Source organism: Sabethes cyaneus, chromosome 2 (assembly GCF_943734655.1).
Source record: "Sabethes cyaneus chromosome 2, idSabCyanKW18_F2, whole genome shotgun sequence".
NCBI lineage: Eukaryota > Metazoa > Arthropoda > Insecta > Diptera > Culicidae > Sabethes > Sabethes cyaneus.
In genome coordinates, this window is record NC_071354.1 from 217605406 (window position 1) to 217621903 (window position 16498).

The 16498-nt window shown below is 42.6% G+C and overlaps 1 protein-coding gene across 1 annotated transcript; it reads right to left on the reverse strand.

The window, feature by feature from the left end:
- Positions 1–1082: 1082 nt before the first annotated feature.
- LOC128737595 (uncharacterized) lies at positions 1083–14348 on the reverse strand. The gene is made up of 11 exons (XM_053832267.1): positions 14230–14348; positions 12315–14070; positions 4307–4678; positions 4028–4160; positions 3589–3960; positions 3199–3522; positions 2957–3143; positions 2724–2883; positions 2472–2595; positions 1403–1557; positions 1083–1283 (listed from the first exon to the last, which is right to left on the reverse strand). The coding sequence occupies exons 1-11, from the start codon at positions 14346–14348 to the stop codon at positions 1083–1085; spliced, it is 3903 nt and encodes a 1300-aa protein (XP_053688242.1).
- Positions 14349–16498: the final 2150 nt, after the last annotated feature.

The following is a 16498-nucleotide window of genomic DNA, read 5'->3' on the forward strand; positions in this document are numbered from 1 at the left end:
GTTTTCCCTCGTAATTTCCGGCTAGAACTATTCCTATGTCAAAACGACAGGCTACAATGGGGTGGCTGCTCCTGGCTGCGCTACACGCGACAGCCATCACTGCCGATGGACTCCATACAGATGAAGCAGGAGAAGTGCGAACACGTGGCCCACTAACTAGGTCGAGACGCGTCTCGGTTGGTGGGGGTAGGGTCAGGGCGGTTGCAAAGAGGAGATATCTTTTGAATTCTGAATTTCTTTTTTTTTCTCCTTCGCTCTAAATGAAACGATGTCCGTGCCATTTTGTCGCTGGCTGCGGCTGCTGCGACCGACGACGATAGACGCTGCTGGCCGTACGGTTTCCGTTTTCCGTCTTTAGCCACATGAGGAAAGCCATCGGGCGAATCGGGAAGTGTTTGCTTTGAGCACGGATGGCGGTAAACAACAGCCAGCGAGAGTTGAGAAATGAAAAGCTCTTGCAATGTGCCTGAAGGTGTCATCTGCCGTATATGTGTACATAGTCGATTCTACGATTAGTAATTCCGGTGGAGTAATTATTGGATTTTGTAGCCAACGCGATATGTTTTGGGTTTTATATAGAATATTGTTCCATATGATCTTAAACTTGTTCGAAAAATACATGAGCTAGATTTAATTTATGGAAAGTGAAGGTGTCTTTTCAAAACAAAAATTGAAATCATCTGGTTCTGTAATGTAATACAGTCGTACACTACGTCATTTTTTGCGATCCACAGGAATATACAGTTTGAAGTTTTTCAATCTTACAGCGGATTGAACGCCTAGAGGCAAAAGTTTCTGCTACTGTCAACAGTTCATTACGTCTTTCCGTAGTTCCTATATCAATATAAAATAACACCAATTTTATCGTTTCTTTAGAATAGGTTAGTCTGATCTTATTGTCCTTTTTTCCACTTTAAAACGGTTGCCAATATAGCAAATTTATTGTCACTTGTTGATCACTACCTACTTATTTCACTTACGTGAAATAATTTCCCTCGATGTATATAAGCTGTTTCTTAATTCTTGGTTTATTTGCGCCCCTGATGACTTACCAACCGACGATGCGCTCTGCTCTGTTCCCCCTATCGACCGATAGTGTCCGTTTGCAACACCGAATGATTGTTAATCTGAGCCAAAATCCATGGTATGAATTTCGGCACGTTGGCATATACTCCGGGCAGCTTAGGATGGGCACAACGAACGCCCCACGAAACGATACCACCAACAAACCATCGATCCTTCTCGTTCGGATACGGACAGAGAAGTGGTCCACCGGAATCACCCTTTAAAGTAAACATAACCAATGTGTGAGAGTTAAAAATTTAAAAATCTTTACGGACAGTTGTGTGTGTGTGGAAAATGCTGGGTTCGCCGAATTAATGAGCTTTTGATTGTTAATTACCTGACAGGCATCGCGGCCACCCTCTTGGTAACCGGCGCAAATCATTCCCTCCGTTACGTTGAGGTTTTCAAGCCATTCGATGCACAGGTCTCGGTTAAGGATAGGAACATTCACCTCGTTTAGCGCGGGCTCGTATGTCACTCCATTAGGCAGCGCTGAAAAACGAATGCGATGCAAATTAATTAATTCGTCATAATCGTATGCATGGCCTAACAAGCAAGAGGGTGTTCGAATCTCAGCTTAGTAGCGGCTTTGAAACTCGTTTTGATGAAAATTTAGTGCATCAAAAAGATTTTCAGAAACAGAAATCAAATTGTTGTTAAAATTATTCTAGAAAAGACCGTAGCATTGTGACCAGGTGTGTAATGAGTTTCCTTCGCAAACCAATACCAACCAACCGTCGCAGCATTCTCGTCCGATTGATTCATTTTCAACGAGATTAGACACTCACTGGATGTGCGAAGCCCCGGCACACAATGGAAACCTATATTCGGAAACAGGGAAAGCAAAATATGCAATCCGGAAATTGGATTTCAGTCAACTAAACGAGGCACCGTTCACAATCGAATGAAAAGCGGTTCTGGAGGAACCGCATTACGGATCGGCTGGCCGGCCGGCTTGGGTTTATGCTCATCTTAGGCATTGTCGTCTTATTCTTATTTTTAACTTTCTAGCATGGTGATACTGTGGCACAGCGAAAGGCTCCGGATTTCAGCCACCATCACCAATACGAAAATGTAACGACAAAGCGAGTTGAACAAAGAGGTTGAATAGAACTCTTTTTCCAAACCCAAATTTGGGTAAGTTTCCGTTTCCTTCGTTTTGTGATTACGGTTCGTTCCGAAACACCTGCCACAATATACTTTGTGAATGTACAAGATGATTTTATAAATTTTTTAATGTGTATGGAATTATTTCAACATATTTTATATTGTCGGTACAGTCAGTTCAGTACAAACTTGTTTACTAGATGCTTACTATAATAATCCATGATGTCATAAAAGAAAATAAATGAAAAAACCACGCAGCAGGACAGAAAGTCGATTTCAAAGAAAGCATAAATACTCACAGCTATCCTCGCGTTTGCCCCAGCCCACGACGGTGCAGTTTGTTCCGGGCAGCAGCTCACGGATGTGTGGTGGTGGAAGACAAACCGGAAGTAAATGTTCGTGGAAAGCGACCCGGGTGGCGAGCTTGTTTTGGATGGGCGAGAAAACAAAGTTCAAAACGTGGTTAGGTGAGGGAGTGAGTGAGCGAACTTCTGATACATAAACCATGGGCAATTGCTAACTTCGGCAGTCCAAACTTTGGCCGTACCTACCTGGAACAGTGCGATATCGTTGTCGTGCGGAATGTACAGATTGTACATTGGGTGTGGAATCACCGTTTTGACCTTCACCCGTTGGCCGTAGTATGCGTGTGAGTGACGTCTTGTGATTCCCAGCTGGATTGTCCAATCGTTAACATTTCTCATTGTGTGGCTGTGGATGAGAGAGAGAGAGAGACAGGTTACATACTGTTGGTCTTCCGAGAACTGTTTACCGGTGGACTTACTTTCCAATACAGTGAGAGGCAGTCAGAACCCACTGATCTGCAATCAAAACACCGGCACAATAGAATATCTCCTCTGGGCCACCGAGTATTGCCGCTATGAAGGGCCAATCACCGGGCTTGGAAGAAGTTCCACCCACTATACGTGTTTGAGGCTTAAAGTATTTTTTGTTGGGAACTTTTCCGCATTCTATAACCAAACGTAAATGTAGGGAGTGGAAGGTTTGATTTACTTTCCGACTTACCGTAGTTAGAGCAGGTTAACTCTGCTACCGGATATCTTGAATTAATGTCACAGCTGTTGAATTCCTTGATCATGTTGGTGTGCTTTTTCTGATACATTCGCCACATAGACGAAGCATCTTTGGTGCCGACGAGCGTTCTGTTAGAACCTCTCATTGTAGTCCGGCTGGAGTTGACCGAGCTATAACCAAGCATTGAACATATTAACGTTGGCGAAGTGGCCGGATCCCAGTTTTTCACGCAAGCTGGAGCCCACTGTTTCATATCACCTTTATATACTTCTAAAGTACCTCGTCCTAAGTCACCATTCCGCTCACTCAAACGAACTATGATGAAAGCAAATTTAATCTTATTCAAAATTACCATTAGAGACTATCAACTGCTATACTTACTACAATTTCTTTCATCCTGACCATACGGGCAATCCTGAATACCGTCACACATATGCTTCTGACTCATGCATCGTCCATCACCGCAATGGATTGCATTATCACCACAAAAATCGCAGTGCGACTCATCCGTTTGATCCTGACAGTCGACGTGACCGTCGCAGCGCCAATCACTCGGTATGCAGCGCCGCTCATCACACAAAAACCCGGAACAGCTTACCGGTCTTCTAGCGCGCAACAACGACTCCTTGTATTCGGCCATCCCAACACACTCTTCCTGGTCAGAAATAGCATCACTAAAAATCGGACACCGAAGATACTCCGGCAGTTCCAGTCCAAAAACATCGAAGAAGAAGCTACATCGTCTCATAGTTTCTGCGGAAAAAAAATCGCATTGCAGATGTTCAAGACCAACACCATTAGCCTACTACGGTTAACTTACCAGTACATAGACTCTGACAAGGCGGTACCGTCGTCCCGGTGATACCGCATTTAGGCACAAACAGAGAACATAAGAACAGTGGCACAAGCTCATAGCATTGGACGTCGACCAGCGCCTCGAACAGATCAATTTCCTGGAAATCATCGCTCTGGTTAAGTGAGAGTGTACGCGCCAGCAACCATAAACACAACCAGTAAGTAACAGGTTGGCTGAGTCCCCCTTCCACCCACCGGGACAAGAACAAAACACAAAAATCGAGACGGACAGACGACTACTTACCATTTGCGCTTCCGGCTGGCCGAAATGTCCGATGTAGTTGGGAAACACGGTATAGTTGTAGGGAATTTTGTGCTGCTGGCAGAACTTGACGATCACAGGAAGGCAAACTCCGGGTGCCGGATTTCGGTCCACTTTGTAGGGGGCGATGGTCGATTCGACCGAAGGCGTTCGATTATGCACGGTCCGTACGACCGTCTCAAGCGTCGTGGTTGTGGTCGTCGTGGTGGGATTCATCTTGGTGTAGATCATCGCACTGAGTCCCAGCAGAGCCAGCAGAACGATATTGATGCCGATCTGGGCGATGCGGAAATTCCAACTGCTACCGCGCGGGCAACGGCTGGCGATTTTTTTCGATTTTAGAACCTTCAGTTTCTGAAAATGGTCGAAGAGTGTGACCGTTACTTATACTAAAAATTCAGTATAAACTACTTCTTTTGATCATTCTTTCCCATTAAACCACGAGCTCAGCTTGTTAAAAAAAATCAAACAATTATCTTTTATCGATTTTAAGTCACAGTTTTTTTGCGCCAATACCTATGCAATTTTAAGTTTTACAGATTGATGTGGTACCAAAGATGTGCTAATTTCGATTTTCGTTTTTTTTAGAAAAATTCTTTTGCTCTTTTAATCAAATAATGTTTTATTTCAAAATCGTGAGGTAAAATGTTTTAAAGCGTACCCCGTACTAAACCCACTGCGAAGAAAGTGTTACTAGAGCTGAAGAAATAAATTACTGTCAGCATAAGTAAAGTAACGTGATTTGTTTGGATGCAATATAAAGTAAAAGGTATGGAGAAAATTCATTGGATGGAAATAACATTTATTTAGGATTGTTTCGATTACCACATTTCGCGTGAAAGTAAAGTGACACAACGTGCGAGTAATATATGGTTAGTCGATAAATTTTCTACAGCAATTCTTGGCGGTAAAAATCTATATGAGAAGTAAAATGGGAAGCTAGGAATCTGAATTTATTTCAGGATTACTCACCTGTTGGTTTACAATTGGTAAGCAATTTGATTCGAACGTTATGTTAAAATTACTGGAATCTATAGGAATATTCTTCCTGTGAAGCTGCAACTAAATTTTGAAAAGCAACACCAAACTTGTTTGATCTGTTTGTTCACGTTTGTCTGCAGTTGCACTAACTATGGTCAAACTAAAGGGTGGTACCGGCAGGAATTGCGGCACAACAGATTAGACATTTAGATTTAGAAGGCGAAAGCTTCTGTTGCCACTACAGCAGCCCATCTGGCAACCTTGATCAACGAATGCAACCCTTGATTATAACGAGCTGAGACGAAGAGATAAAACGACCGTTATTGATCGAACGGAAGTCTAACTTGATAAGTAAAGTGAGGAGAGAGATAAAATTCACTTCATAAGTAGCGCGAAATCCGAGTACAGAAGTTAGTAATTAATTTACTTAAATAATTCTTTCGTATAAATTTATTCAATAGCAAGTTCACAATGATAGTACATCGGTAAGAGCTATAAATAGTGTTCTCGAGGCAAATAATCGAATTCTCTATATTAATCGTTGTAGAGCCGCGACAGTGGATACGACCGTCAATTGCTAGTTAAACTAGTTTTCAATTAAGTAATTGTGCTCTATAGGAGGTTGTAGTTCAATATTACATCAAAAGTTGCATAAAATTTACACATATATTTTCAGCTACAGAGTTACTATCGTCTCCAGTACACCCATTGTTTCGGGTAGCTAAATATAATCGCGCACAGAATTTGTAAGTAAAATAATATATCACTACGAAATATTACATGATTATAATACCCATTTCAGCTTAAAGCATTACGCTAAAAAGAATCTGTGTTTTTCTGCCTACCCGGAACAGCTTCTGTTTGTTTTATTCAAAAAAGACACATTATGAACTACACATATATAAAGTTCACACAGTACCGAACCGGAGCCATACGGCTGTCAAAACTTGTGCAAAGAAACTGTACAGGAAGTGGCTCACAAAGTCGTGTTGTTTTGTGATGGATGATGGAACCAACTTTATAACCAACACCAAACAATTGCCGGTTTAGGAATATTACGTTACCACGCGGTTTCCTAGAATGTGCAGAGAAAAAAGCTGTCGAAATTCGCTAAACAATTTTTTTCCTGGCAAGCGTTTGTGGCAAAATGAGACAGTCATTTATCACATCAGGGCCTCTCAACGGACAAATCTATAAGAACAAATGTTTTCAAAAACGACTTCTGTGTGCCTTGAAATCTCACATAGGCACAGCGTTGTTTTGGTCGGATTTGGTTCCCTGTCGCTATACCCGGTCTGTCTTAGACTGGTACATAAACATCGTACCCAAAAAGAGGATAACTCATAGAAAACCTCGGAACTTCGTGCTATCGAGAAATTTGAGGCCATCATGAAGGGAAGACTTCGTAAAAGTCCGAAAGTAACCAAAAACGACCTTGAATTAAAGAAAGTAGTGAAAAGTGACAGCATTACTGCCAAACTTTTTAAAAGTAAGGAAAGGGCCATAGACTCGAATGCGGCAATCATTCAGACAAGTCTTTTTCGAACTTCTGAGTATCTACTTTCCGCATTAAAAGGTGTCCCACATCAAATTGCACGTCACCAACGCACCTGAACTAAGGTCCATCGAAAAATACTAGGCTATTATAAAGCAGGCACTACGGAAGCATCCCGAAGAGGTCAAGTCCGAGGAGGACATGAAGAAAAAGTGGATCTCCGTACAGATAAAGCTGCAGCTAGGTTATACAAAACTTTTTGAGTGGAGTTAAGCGTAAGATGTGAGCATACGGTTATGGTATTGAAGTTGAATGAAACAAATATGCCAAAAGCTTACTAATGGGATATATTCTGTTGTCTGAAAGTTTGAAAAGAATCGGTCAATTGGGTAATTTTCTACAGCGTTTCTTCCGTGGTGCAATTTGATGTGGGACACCCTTTAGGAACGGTTCAAAAGGGCATCTGAACTTCATGTTAGGCAAGGCCTATCAACGCCATAACGCTAGTGCGGAACTGTAAACAGTGATGTGATGGCGAGATAGCCTACGCCAACGTCTACGATAGTCTACGCCAGACTAAAAACGGAGGCTAGGAGGATAGGGCTACAAATGAATGCTTCGGAAACCATATATATGGTAGGAAAAGGCTCCCGAGAAAGTAGTGTTTGCCTCCCACGGACAGTGACTATTGACGGCGATGAACTGGAAGTGGTTGATGAGTTCGTATATTTGGGATCTCTGGTTACCGCTGACAACAATACGAGTAAGGAGATCCAACGACGCATTCAAGCTGGAAATCGAGCCTACTTTTCCCTCCGCAAGGCGTTTCGATCTAGGAGCATACGCCGCCGCACAAAGCTGACGATGTAAAAACGCTAATAAGACCGGTAGTCCTCTACGGACTTGAGACAGTAACTTTGCTTACGGAAGACATACGTGCACTTGCCGTTTTTGAACGAAACGTTTTGCAGACTATTTTTGGCGGAGTACAAACGGAAAGCGGATAGTGGCGGAGACGTATGAATCACGAGCTACAGGCACTGCTTGAAGAGATTCCCATCGTACAGCTGCCGAAAGTTGGGAGACTACGGTGGGCCGACCCCGTCGCAAGAATGCCGGACGACTGTGTAGTGAAATCCGTTCTCTTCAAGAACCCCTACGGCACCAGGAATAGAGGGGCTCAATGTGCTAGATGGATCGACCAGGTTGAAGCCGACTTGCGTGTGTCGAGACGCACAACGAATTGGTGACGAGTAGCCCAGGACCGAGTACAATGGAGAGGAATTCTTGATACGGCAAGAGCCACCCGGTTCTCGGCTGAATAATTAAGTAAGTAAGTAAGATGGCGAGACAGGGAATTAGCGCCGCAGGCTCTGCAAGACACCCTTATAAAAACCTGTACGCAAAAAATAAGGAAATTCAGCCGGAACAATCCGAAAAGACCAGCGCAAAAAATAGAACTGAACTTGGATTAGGTCCTTGGCAAAAAATACAGGGACAATCAGTTCTCGAACGTGCAGATTGAGAATCACGGGCCGGTTTTTCACCATAAGCATCATCAATGTACGATGAAGTTCCGATGAAGACAAGATTGTCATCGGAGATTTGAACGTTCAGGCAATCCAGGAGGAAGAATACATACCGGCGTGCGCCAGCTGACCAGCGAAATCACTGTAAAACTCATAGATTTCGCGACTTCCAAGAACGTGGCAGTACGTAGTACCCTCTGCCAGCACAAAATCCTACAAAATTACACTTTGAGACCACAAACTAAGACAAAAACACAGATCGACCACGTTTTGACCGACTGTCGGCACTTCTTAGACATCGTTGTCGTCAGATCTTGTCAAAACAAACGAAAACAGTCAAGTAACTACGCTCGATACTTTGTTCGTACTGTCAGCACCAATACGGAGATAATGTCCAACCCATTCTCTTTGTATTGGTGCTGACAGTACGAACAAAGTATCGTAAGGCACTTCATGTTCGCCAGTTATCCGGCGTTTACAACATCCCCTCACTTCTAGAGAAAAGCGAGAATGTCGAAGGTACACCTTGTTCCGGTCGCCCGAGAACTGTCCTACTTAACGCCTCCTAAGCCAAACTATGACGTTCAATGGCCATACCTGGTAATTCTTCATGTACATACTGGAACAGCTAAACTAGAAGGTGCAAACTTGAACGCCTGTCCCCCAGGTAAAGGGCGGTTCTAACAGCGTCTACCTCGGAGCGAGCGGCTGAATATGAAACGCTGCATCGCGCTAGCTATACCTAGGATGGCACATCCATCGGCGGGATGTAGGTATCGCAACCCCGGTAAAGTAGTATACCGAAACTCATTTTCCACGAAAAACAACCGAACGTGTCTCGGCGGCAGGTAATCACCCAGAAGGAGGGGCTGAAGATGTAGGTAAATAACATCTTTCCGGCGAGGCACGACGACGTTGTGGTCATAATGGAAGACGCCAGGCTTACTTGATCTTGGCCGGGAACGACAGGCAGGGGACCGGGTACTTCACGTCCACCACCAAATATTTATCCCGCATCAAGTTCCCGTGTGGCTGACAATCACCAGCTGACAATGGTACCGATGTCCAAGCTATTGTTCTTTTGTTCGGGGCTTGCAGTGAACGGGGAGTCATACAGTAGGTCAACTCATCACACTGGACGAGTTAAACCTTTTGAAGATAGACATGGTACCGAACACCGTCAATCCTTCCAGCGTCCCCTGGCTGCGGCCGATAGAAAATGTTTGGGCAAACCAGAAACATAATTTCTGAACCAAAAAGGAAAACCCGCTGATGGCCAAGGCCACGAAAGAGTTGAACAACATGCTGACATTTATCTTTTCACTAGCTGACCCGACAAACTTCGGGTCACCACTTCTCAGTTGACCATAAAGCGGAATATAGAGTTTCGCGGAATACCATTTCGCGAAAAACCTTACACGGGATGTACCATTTCACGAAAAATGTTTTCGTGGAAAGTATCATTTCGCAGGGGTTATAGATGCGCAGCCTAGATAGATGTGATCTCTGCGAGGGGGCTGCCCCTGCATTGGCTGGCGCTTCCGACGGCGGGCTACCGGAAACACGTCTCGCCCTGAATCATCTAGTGTTACTATTGATAGTTTTTGGTGATCTTGTTATTGACTAATGTTTTATGGAAGAGTCTAAAATTTCTCTAGTTCGATTAGTTTTTAAGTTACGCAAAAATTTCTGTTTTATTTGTATAAGAGTTTGTATCAAACTACCACAGGGGTAAGGGGCCTAAAACTATCATAAAAAAAATTTCCGCCCTCCAAAACATGTCAAATTTGGTTTCATTTGGTTGACTAGTTCTCTAGTTATGAGGAAATTTGTATTTCATTTGTTGATTTCAGATAATCGCCGCCACCGCAATGTTTGTTCGATTTAATCGACGTTTTTCGCCGAAAATTAAATCGAACAAATATTTCATTTGTATGGGAGTGTCCCCTCTTATAGGGGGAGGGGTCATAATTCCCCTCCTAAAAAGGGAAGGGGTCTCAATGCACTATAGAAAAAAAAATTGCCTCCAAAAACCATCACATGCCAAATTTGGTTTCATTTGCTTGATTAGTTCTCGAGTTATGAGGAAATTTGTATCTCATTTGTATGGGAGCCCCCTCTCCTAAAGAAAGGAGGGGTCTCAATTCACCATAGAAAAAAATCTTGTCTCCTACAACACCACATGCCAAATTTTGCTCCATTTGCTTGATTAGTTCTCGAGTTATGCAGAAATTTGTATGGGAGCCCCCCCTTTTAGTGGGGGGAGAGGTCCCCAACCATCATAAGAACATGCCCCGACCTCAGAAACCACTACATGCAAATTTTCACGTCAATCGGTTCAGTAGTTTTCGATTCTATAATGAACATAGAGATAAACAGACAGAAATCCATTTTTATGGGTATAGATTCGTATGGGAGCCCCTCCTCTTAGTGGGGGAAGGGGTCTCTAACATCATAAGAACCTTTCATGGCCCTAAAAACCCATACATGCAAATTTTCACGCCGTTCGGTTCAGTAGTTTTCGATTCTATAATAAACATACGGACAGACAAACAGAAATTCATTTTTATAGGTATAGATTGGCCATGGCAGAGATTCAGGTCAACTGCCGACAGGGCGTGGAAGTATTTTTGTGAAAAGCTTAACGTAGGATTTAAGGAAAATTTGTACCATTTAATTATACTTTGGAGATTTCTTTTTCAACGTATATTTTTTTTATATTTTTTATATTTTTTTTCAACGCTTATTTTTTAAGGTGTGGTTATTTGTAGTACCTATTTTGCTCTTTGAAATATTCAAAAGTACACCGGGAAACACCCCATGATGGAGAGGTCTGCTATAAGATCGGCTACATGGACGATTGGTACGGTCAAAGATGTACTGTCCTTTCGTAGACCAAACGTTGGTTCGGATCACTACTTTGTAGCAACCAAGTTTCGCACCTGGTTGTCCTATGTATTTAAATTGAAACGACGAGGAAGAAATGGATGAAAATTCAACGGTTATCAACGGAGGGACTTGCTGCGAAGGACTCACGGAAAGTTGATGAGCTTATTAATGCGTAGATTAGAAAGACCCTGTCCGAGTGGCAGCAAGTGACACATGAGTAATACCGAGCCAGAATACACCCGTTGAGTCCTACTACGACGTGTCAGAGTAGGGAGAGAGATCAAATCAAGAGGTTCAAGCTGCTGAAAAGAGACTTAATCGTCGTAAGAAAGGTCAGCACTTGCATTCTAGCGGAGATGGATGCTTTACTAGGAACAATACGAGAAGTATCTACAAAACGATCAACGAAATCAAAATCCGGACCATGCTAACTTCTGTTATGGGCAAGGGCAGGTAGGGGAATCTGATTACCGAGAGATTAAAGGCAGCAACTATCTATGAATAATCGCTATCTGCTAATAAATTTCAAGGCAGTGTAAGATTCAGTAAACCGAAATGATTTATGGTGAATCCAATTAATCATGATTTTCTAATGAAATCAAAACCGATATGTGCCATTATTGATTGTTCCGATGCAAGGATTGATCTCATCATAAACTTTGCAAAAATTGCTAAAGTATGCAAGTCCGCATAAAACTTAATTACTGCAAGACAGCTATAATGAGCTGGCCGCGTAGCTAGAATGTTGGCATAACGATCGGTGGAGACAATATCCAGTAGAGACGCGGACGCCGTAGCCCTTAGATGTGCCCTATTGTTAAGGTTATTCGAGGCTATTGGAGAATAGCTGTCCAAGAAATACATGCTACTCCGTGTGAAGACGACTTCTAAATTCGTCATAGAATTGGCACTTCGAATTGTACCAGAAAAGTAAAGTAAGTAAGTAGAACATTTGGTACTCACATAATGAAAGGCATTAGAACCATATTTAAAATTAAAAAACTGCAACAAAGTATTCAACAAATTCCTCAAGAGAGGAGAACTTTCCCCCCTTCAGGTTCAATAATCACGATAAAGCAACAGAAACCCGACTCACCTTGCCCTGCAGCGATGCATTGGATCCGTTGGACAGGCGCACGATCGTCTGCAAGCTGGCCGGCGTTGACGCGCTCTTGATTATGACCGACGATCCGTTCTGTTCGGAGCCCGTTCCGTTGACGTCCTTGGTGATTTCGTCGATGTTCCGTGCGATCGGTTTCGCTACCTTGGGCATTTTGGCCGCGTGCGATAACAGCGGGGCCTCCATGATTTTGGTGTTATAGCTCGGACTGGAGGTTTGGCTGAAACTGTCGCTCGAAATGCTCGAGTCCTGGCGCATGCTGACGCGCGGTGGTACGGATCGTGCTGTGGCCGGATTGAGACTGTCTGTGGAACTTTTGATGGCGTCCGATTGGTTGTTCGCCGCCTGCTGGGTTTGCTCCTGTTGCTGTTGTTGTTGTTGTTGCGCTTCTTGCTGATGTTTTTGTTGCTGATGCTGTTTTGGCTGCTGAAGCTGTTGGCTTCGCATCGTTGAGCGATTCATTTTGGATGTGTGCTGCAGCAGAGGAGCTTCAGTGTTTTTGCAGTTATATCCGGAACTCGAGGTAGCCGAGTAGCTGGCGCTAGATATGTTAGAATCCTGCCGTTGGTTCAGTTTCGATTGATGCAACTGATTGAGCGATAGTGTGTTCTGTATAGAACGTCGGATGTTGGTTGGCCGACTGTACAGCTCTTGAACGTTGTCCACACTGTATTTATGGGTTAGTATGGCGTTATTAAGCTGTTGTTGTTGCTGTTGCTGTTGCAGTTTGTGTAGTTTTCGCGATTCAAATGCTTGTTGAGAGCGCGATGGCAACGCTGGAGGCGTGGTGATGGAAGTAGGTGGTGGGATTTTAGGTGGTACGTTGTTCTGTTTCCGAACCGGAACCATTGGCAGTCGGCGGGAAGTTTTACTTTCGATACTGCGAACTGAACCACTGTCAAATTTATCGGGAGAGACCGTAGTAGGGGTTCTCATCTGACCACTTTTAGGATCGAAGTTAAAGACGTTCTTTTTCAAACTGAAAGGCGAATCATTCATCTGCAAGGAGTCAATTGTGTCCGTTCGATGCAGATCTGACGACAGAAAACTATCCTGTGACGATTGAGTGTCTTCGGAGGAAAATCTGCTCCGGAAAGGGCCTTTGGTTGAGTTGGCAGTCGTGAAAATTGATCGCTCATTTTCGTTAGCTGACACGTAACCGGTGTCGATGGTTATTTGTGATTTGTTGGAATCACTGGAAGAACGGTTTGATTCGATCGACGACATCTTCTTGTTGAATATCAAGAAATCGTCCGTATCTCCGATGTCGTCGAAACTTGTCGTGCTCACACTGGACAGGCAGTTTGCGATGGTTTTGGGTTTGTTCGTAGAAAAAAATCCAAAAGTCTGATCATCAAACGCTGATTGACAAATTCTATCGGGACGATACTGGGAGTAGGGTTTCGGTTGCTGGGAATAACTTTCAAATGTTACTACAGTGGGGGATCGATTTTGACCATCGAAGGATTGTGCCTGCCGATGAGTGAACTTTCCTTGAAAAGTTCGTTTCGGGACGGGCGGAGGAACCAATTGCAAACCGGGCGGTTTTTTGATCTGACGCGCAGGAATCTGGTAATTTTCATTCTCAATCATCGGAAACGAGTCGGATGAGTGGCGCCGACCGCTGTTGCCTTTCGGTGGTGGCGCCAAGTTGATTGCTTCCAGCAATTTGTGCTTCTGTTCCAGTAGGTTTAGCAACGAATGGTTTGTCAGGCTGCCGGTTCGTGTTATTCTGGAAATAGGGAATTCAAAGCATTTATATTTACGAGCTATGTTCGATCGCACTACTGGAACATTTCACTTTAGTACGCAGAGTGCAGATGCAGTTGAATTAATTGTTGTTTGGCCATTTGGAGGTTAATTACTGAGGCTTACAAAACATTGTACCTACCTTTTGTCACGTTCGTCCAGCACACTGCTGCCGCCAGTTCGGTCCGAGTAATTAAAGGCTGTTCCATCACCAACACTCGCTTCAGGCGCGTAGGAACAGTTCACAAATGACGATGCCATGTCGATTATGGAAATGGATATCACAGTTTGCCTGCAATGGAATAACCGAGAAGAGTGTACGGGTGAGAGAGATGGAAATGGCACGAGCATAATTTGATTAGATGTAGTGAGCTGGAAACACATACGCAAACTACCAAGCGACTCCACCGACCGGCAGCTGTAAGTCCACGCCATTGGCAGTTTTGTTGTCGGTCGGTCTACGTACATGTACTATGCCGTATGACAAAAACCACCACAAATGGTTTGTACAATGCGTAGCAACATGTGAGCTCTGCATCTAATGCAAGAAAAGTGGGAATCATTCTCATTGTAGTCCCATTAACGATGCCAGCTGGGGATAGCGATTGTGGACTAAAACATGCTGCTGCAAATCTTATCAGCTGGATTGCGCCCAAAACAAAATCGGGAATAGCTTGTAAACAAAATTTTGAATTATCGTGAACCCGTTCATTGCATACGAATGCTTAACTTTTGTCCCTGTCGAGTGTTCTTTTTGAATTCTATATCATATTATTTAGCCTCTTATCAAATAAATTATTATGAGAAAAGAATTTTCTTCAACTTTCTCAATAAAAATTATTGATTAAGCTATAGCTCTAAAAATGATGTGCGATAGTGACCAAACAGTTAGTGTAAATCCAAAAGGCTTGTGTTATGAACCCGACCGCATGTTTGACGTTAGGTAGCTGTTGGCTATAAGATCTTGAATAAGAAAATTTCATGGTTTTGAAACTTGTACGGCCAATATAGTGTAAGAATCAGAAAAAGTACTCTTCCTAAGCAATCAAAATTGGTCATTGGTCCTTCTCTTTTGACATGAATGGCAACAGGCACGTAAGTCAGCGTGTTACTTGATTAGTTCTCGAGTTTTGAGGAAATTTGTGTTTCATTTGTATGGGAGCCCCCCTCCTACGCCCTCCATAAAATTGCTCTCTTACCCTCTCCATAAAATTGCTGCTCATTTTATCTATCTAACGACATATACATTGTTCAGTTTCGTTTAGTAGTTTAGCAGTTATTAGCATTTGAAATCTTTCATTCAAACGTTACACTTCTATTTTCGTTTTCACAAAGTGTTACCCAGTCCCAGCATAGTAAACAAAAACGTAGTCCTACGTCAAAAACGGATACTTTTGATAGAGATAAAAATGAGAATTTTCAAATTCGAAACCTCATTTCTGCTCTATTTGTTCTGTTACATTGTATAATTTAACTTTATCAAAAAAATTCAAGAAAATTCAAATCTTGAAATGAAATGAAAATAATGAACTAGTCAGACCGTGTACAGTTGTATCGTCTGTGATTGGGAAGGTGCGAAATTGGGGAGAAAATGACTTTAAAGATTTCAACTAATTTTCAAAAGCGAAAATATCAATTCATTTTTCATCAAATGCTCGCATGTCTACAGTAGATGTGGTGAAAACGACAAAAATTAGACGTGATGTGACATTTACCAATTTTTCCAATAGTGCGTAGAGGAATTGTGTATAATGTGCCCCCCCCTTAAGAATAAATGGATATATCTCTGTTATGCTTCCCCAAATTAACGTTACAACTACGAGTATATGTTGGTATTTGAGCTGAAAACCAATTGCAATTGTTTATTTCGTTTAGTATTGTGGAATAAATATGCTAGGAATTATTTATTAAAAGCACCTAAACGTTGTGTTTCTCGTTTCTCATTGCATGGGGCACATTATACTGCAGCTATGGCATTTTGCACCGCGTAGTTGAAATACCTGGAATTTGAACGTTGGTAATAAATTCTTCCCACCACAGTTACTCTACAATACTAATTGAATTAAATAATGGCAATTGACTTCAACTTAGATCTGTTTACCCATGTTTATTGTCACATTTGCAATGGGGGGCAAATTGCACCACCGCAAGTGGGGCATATTGGCCTGCTTTTACTTATTTGAAAAAATAATAAATGCTAAAGCAAATCAAGCGTTTCATACCGTAATTTTTGGCAGGGATGTCTGTTTGAAGTTCACTTCACGCAATCGATTCGCAACAACCGGTTATTTACAGATTTTGACAAGAAAATAGCTTATGGAAACGACGCCAAAAGTTACATCGGAAGCTGCTCAAAAACAAATTTATTTTTGTTTTGTTTTTACAGCATGTACAGTATGTGATAACTGTCA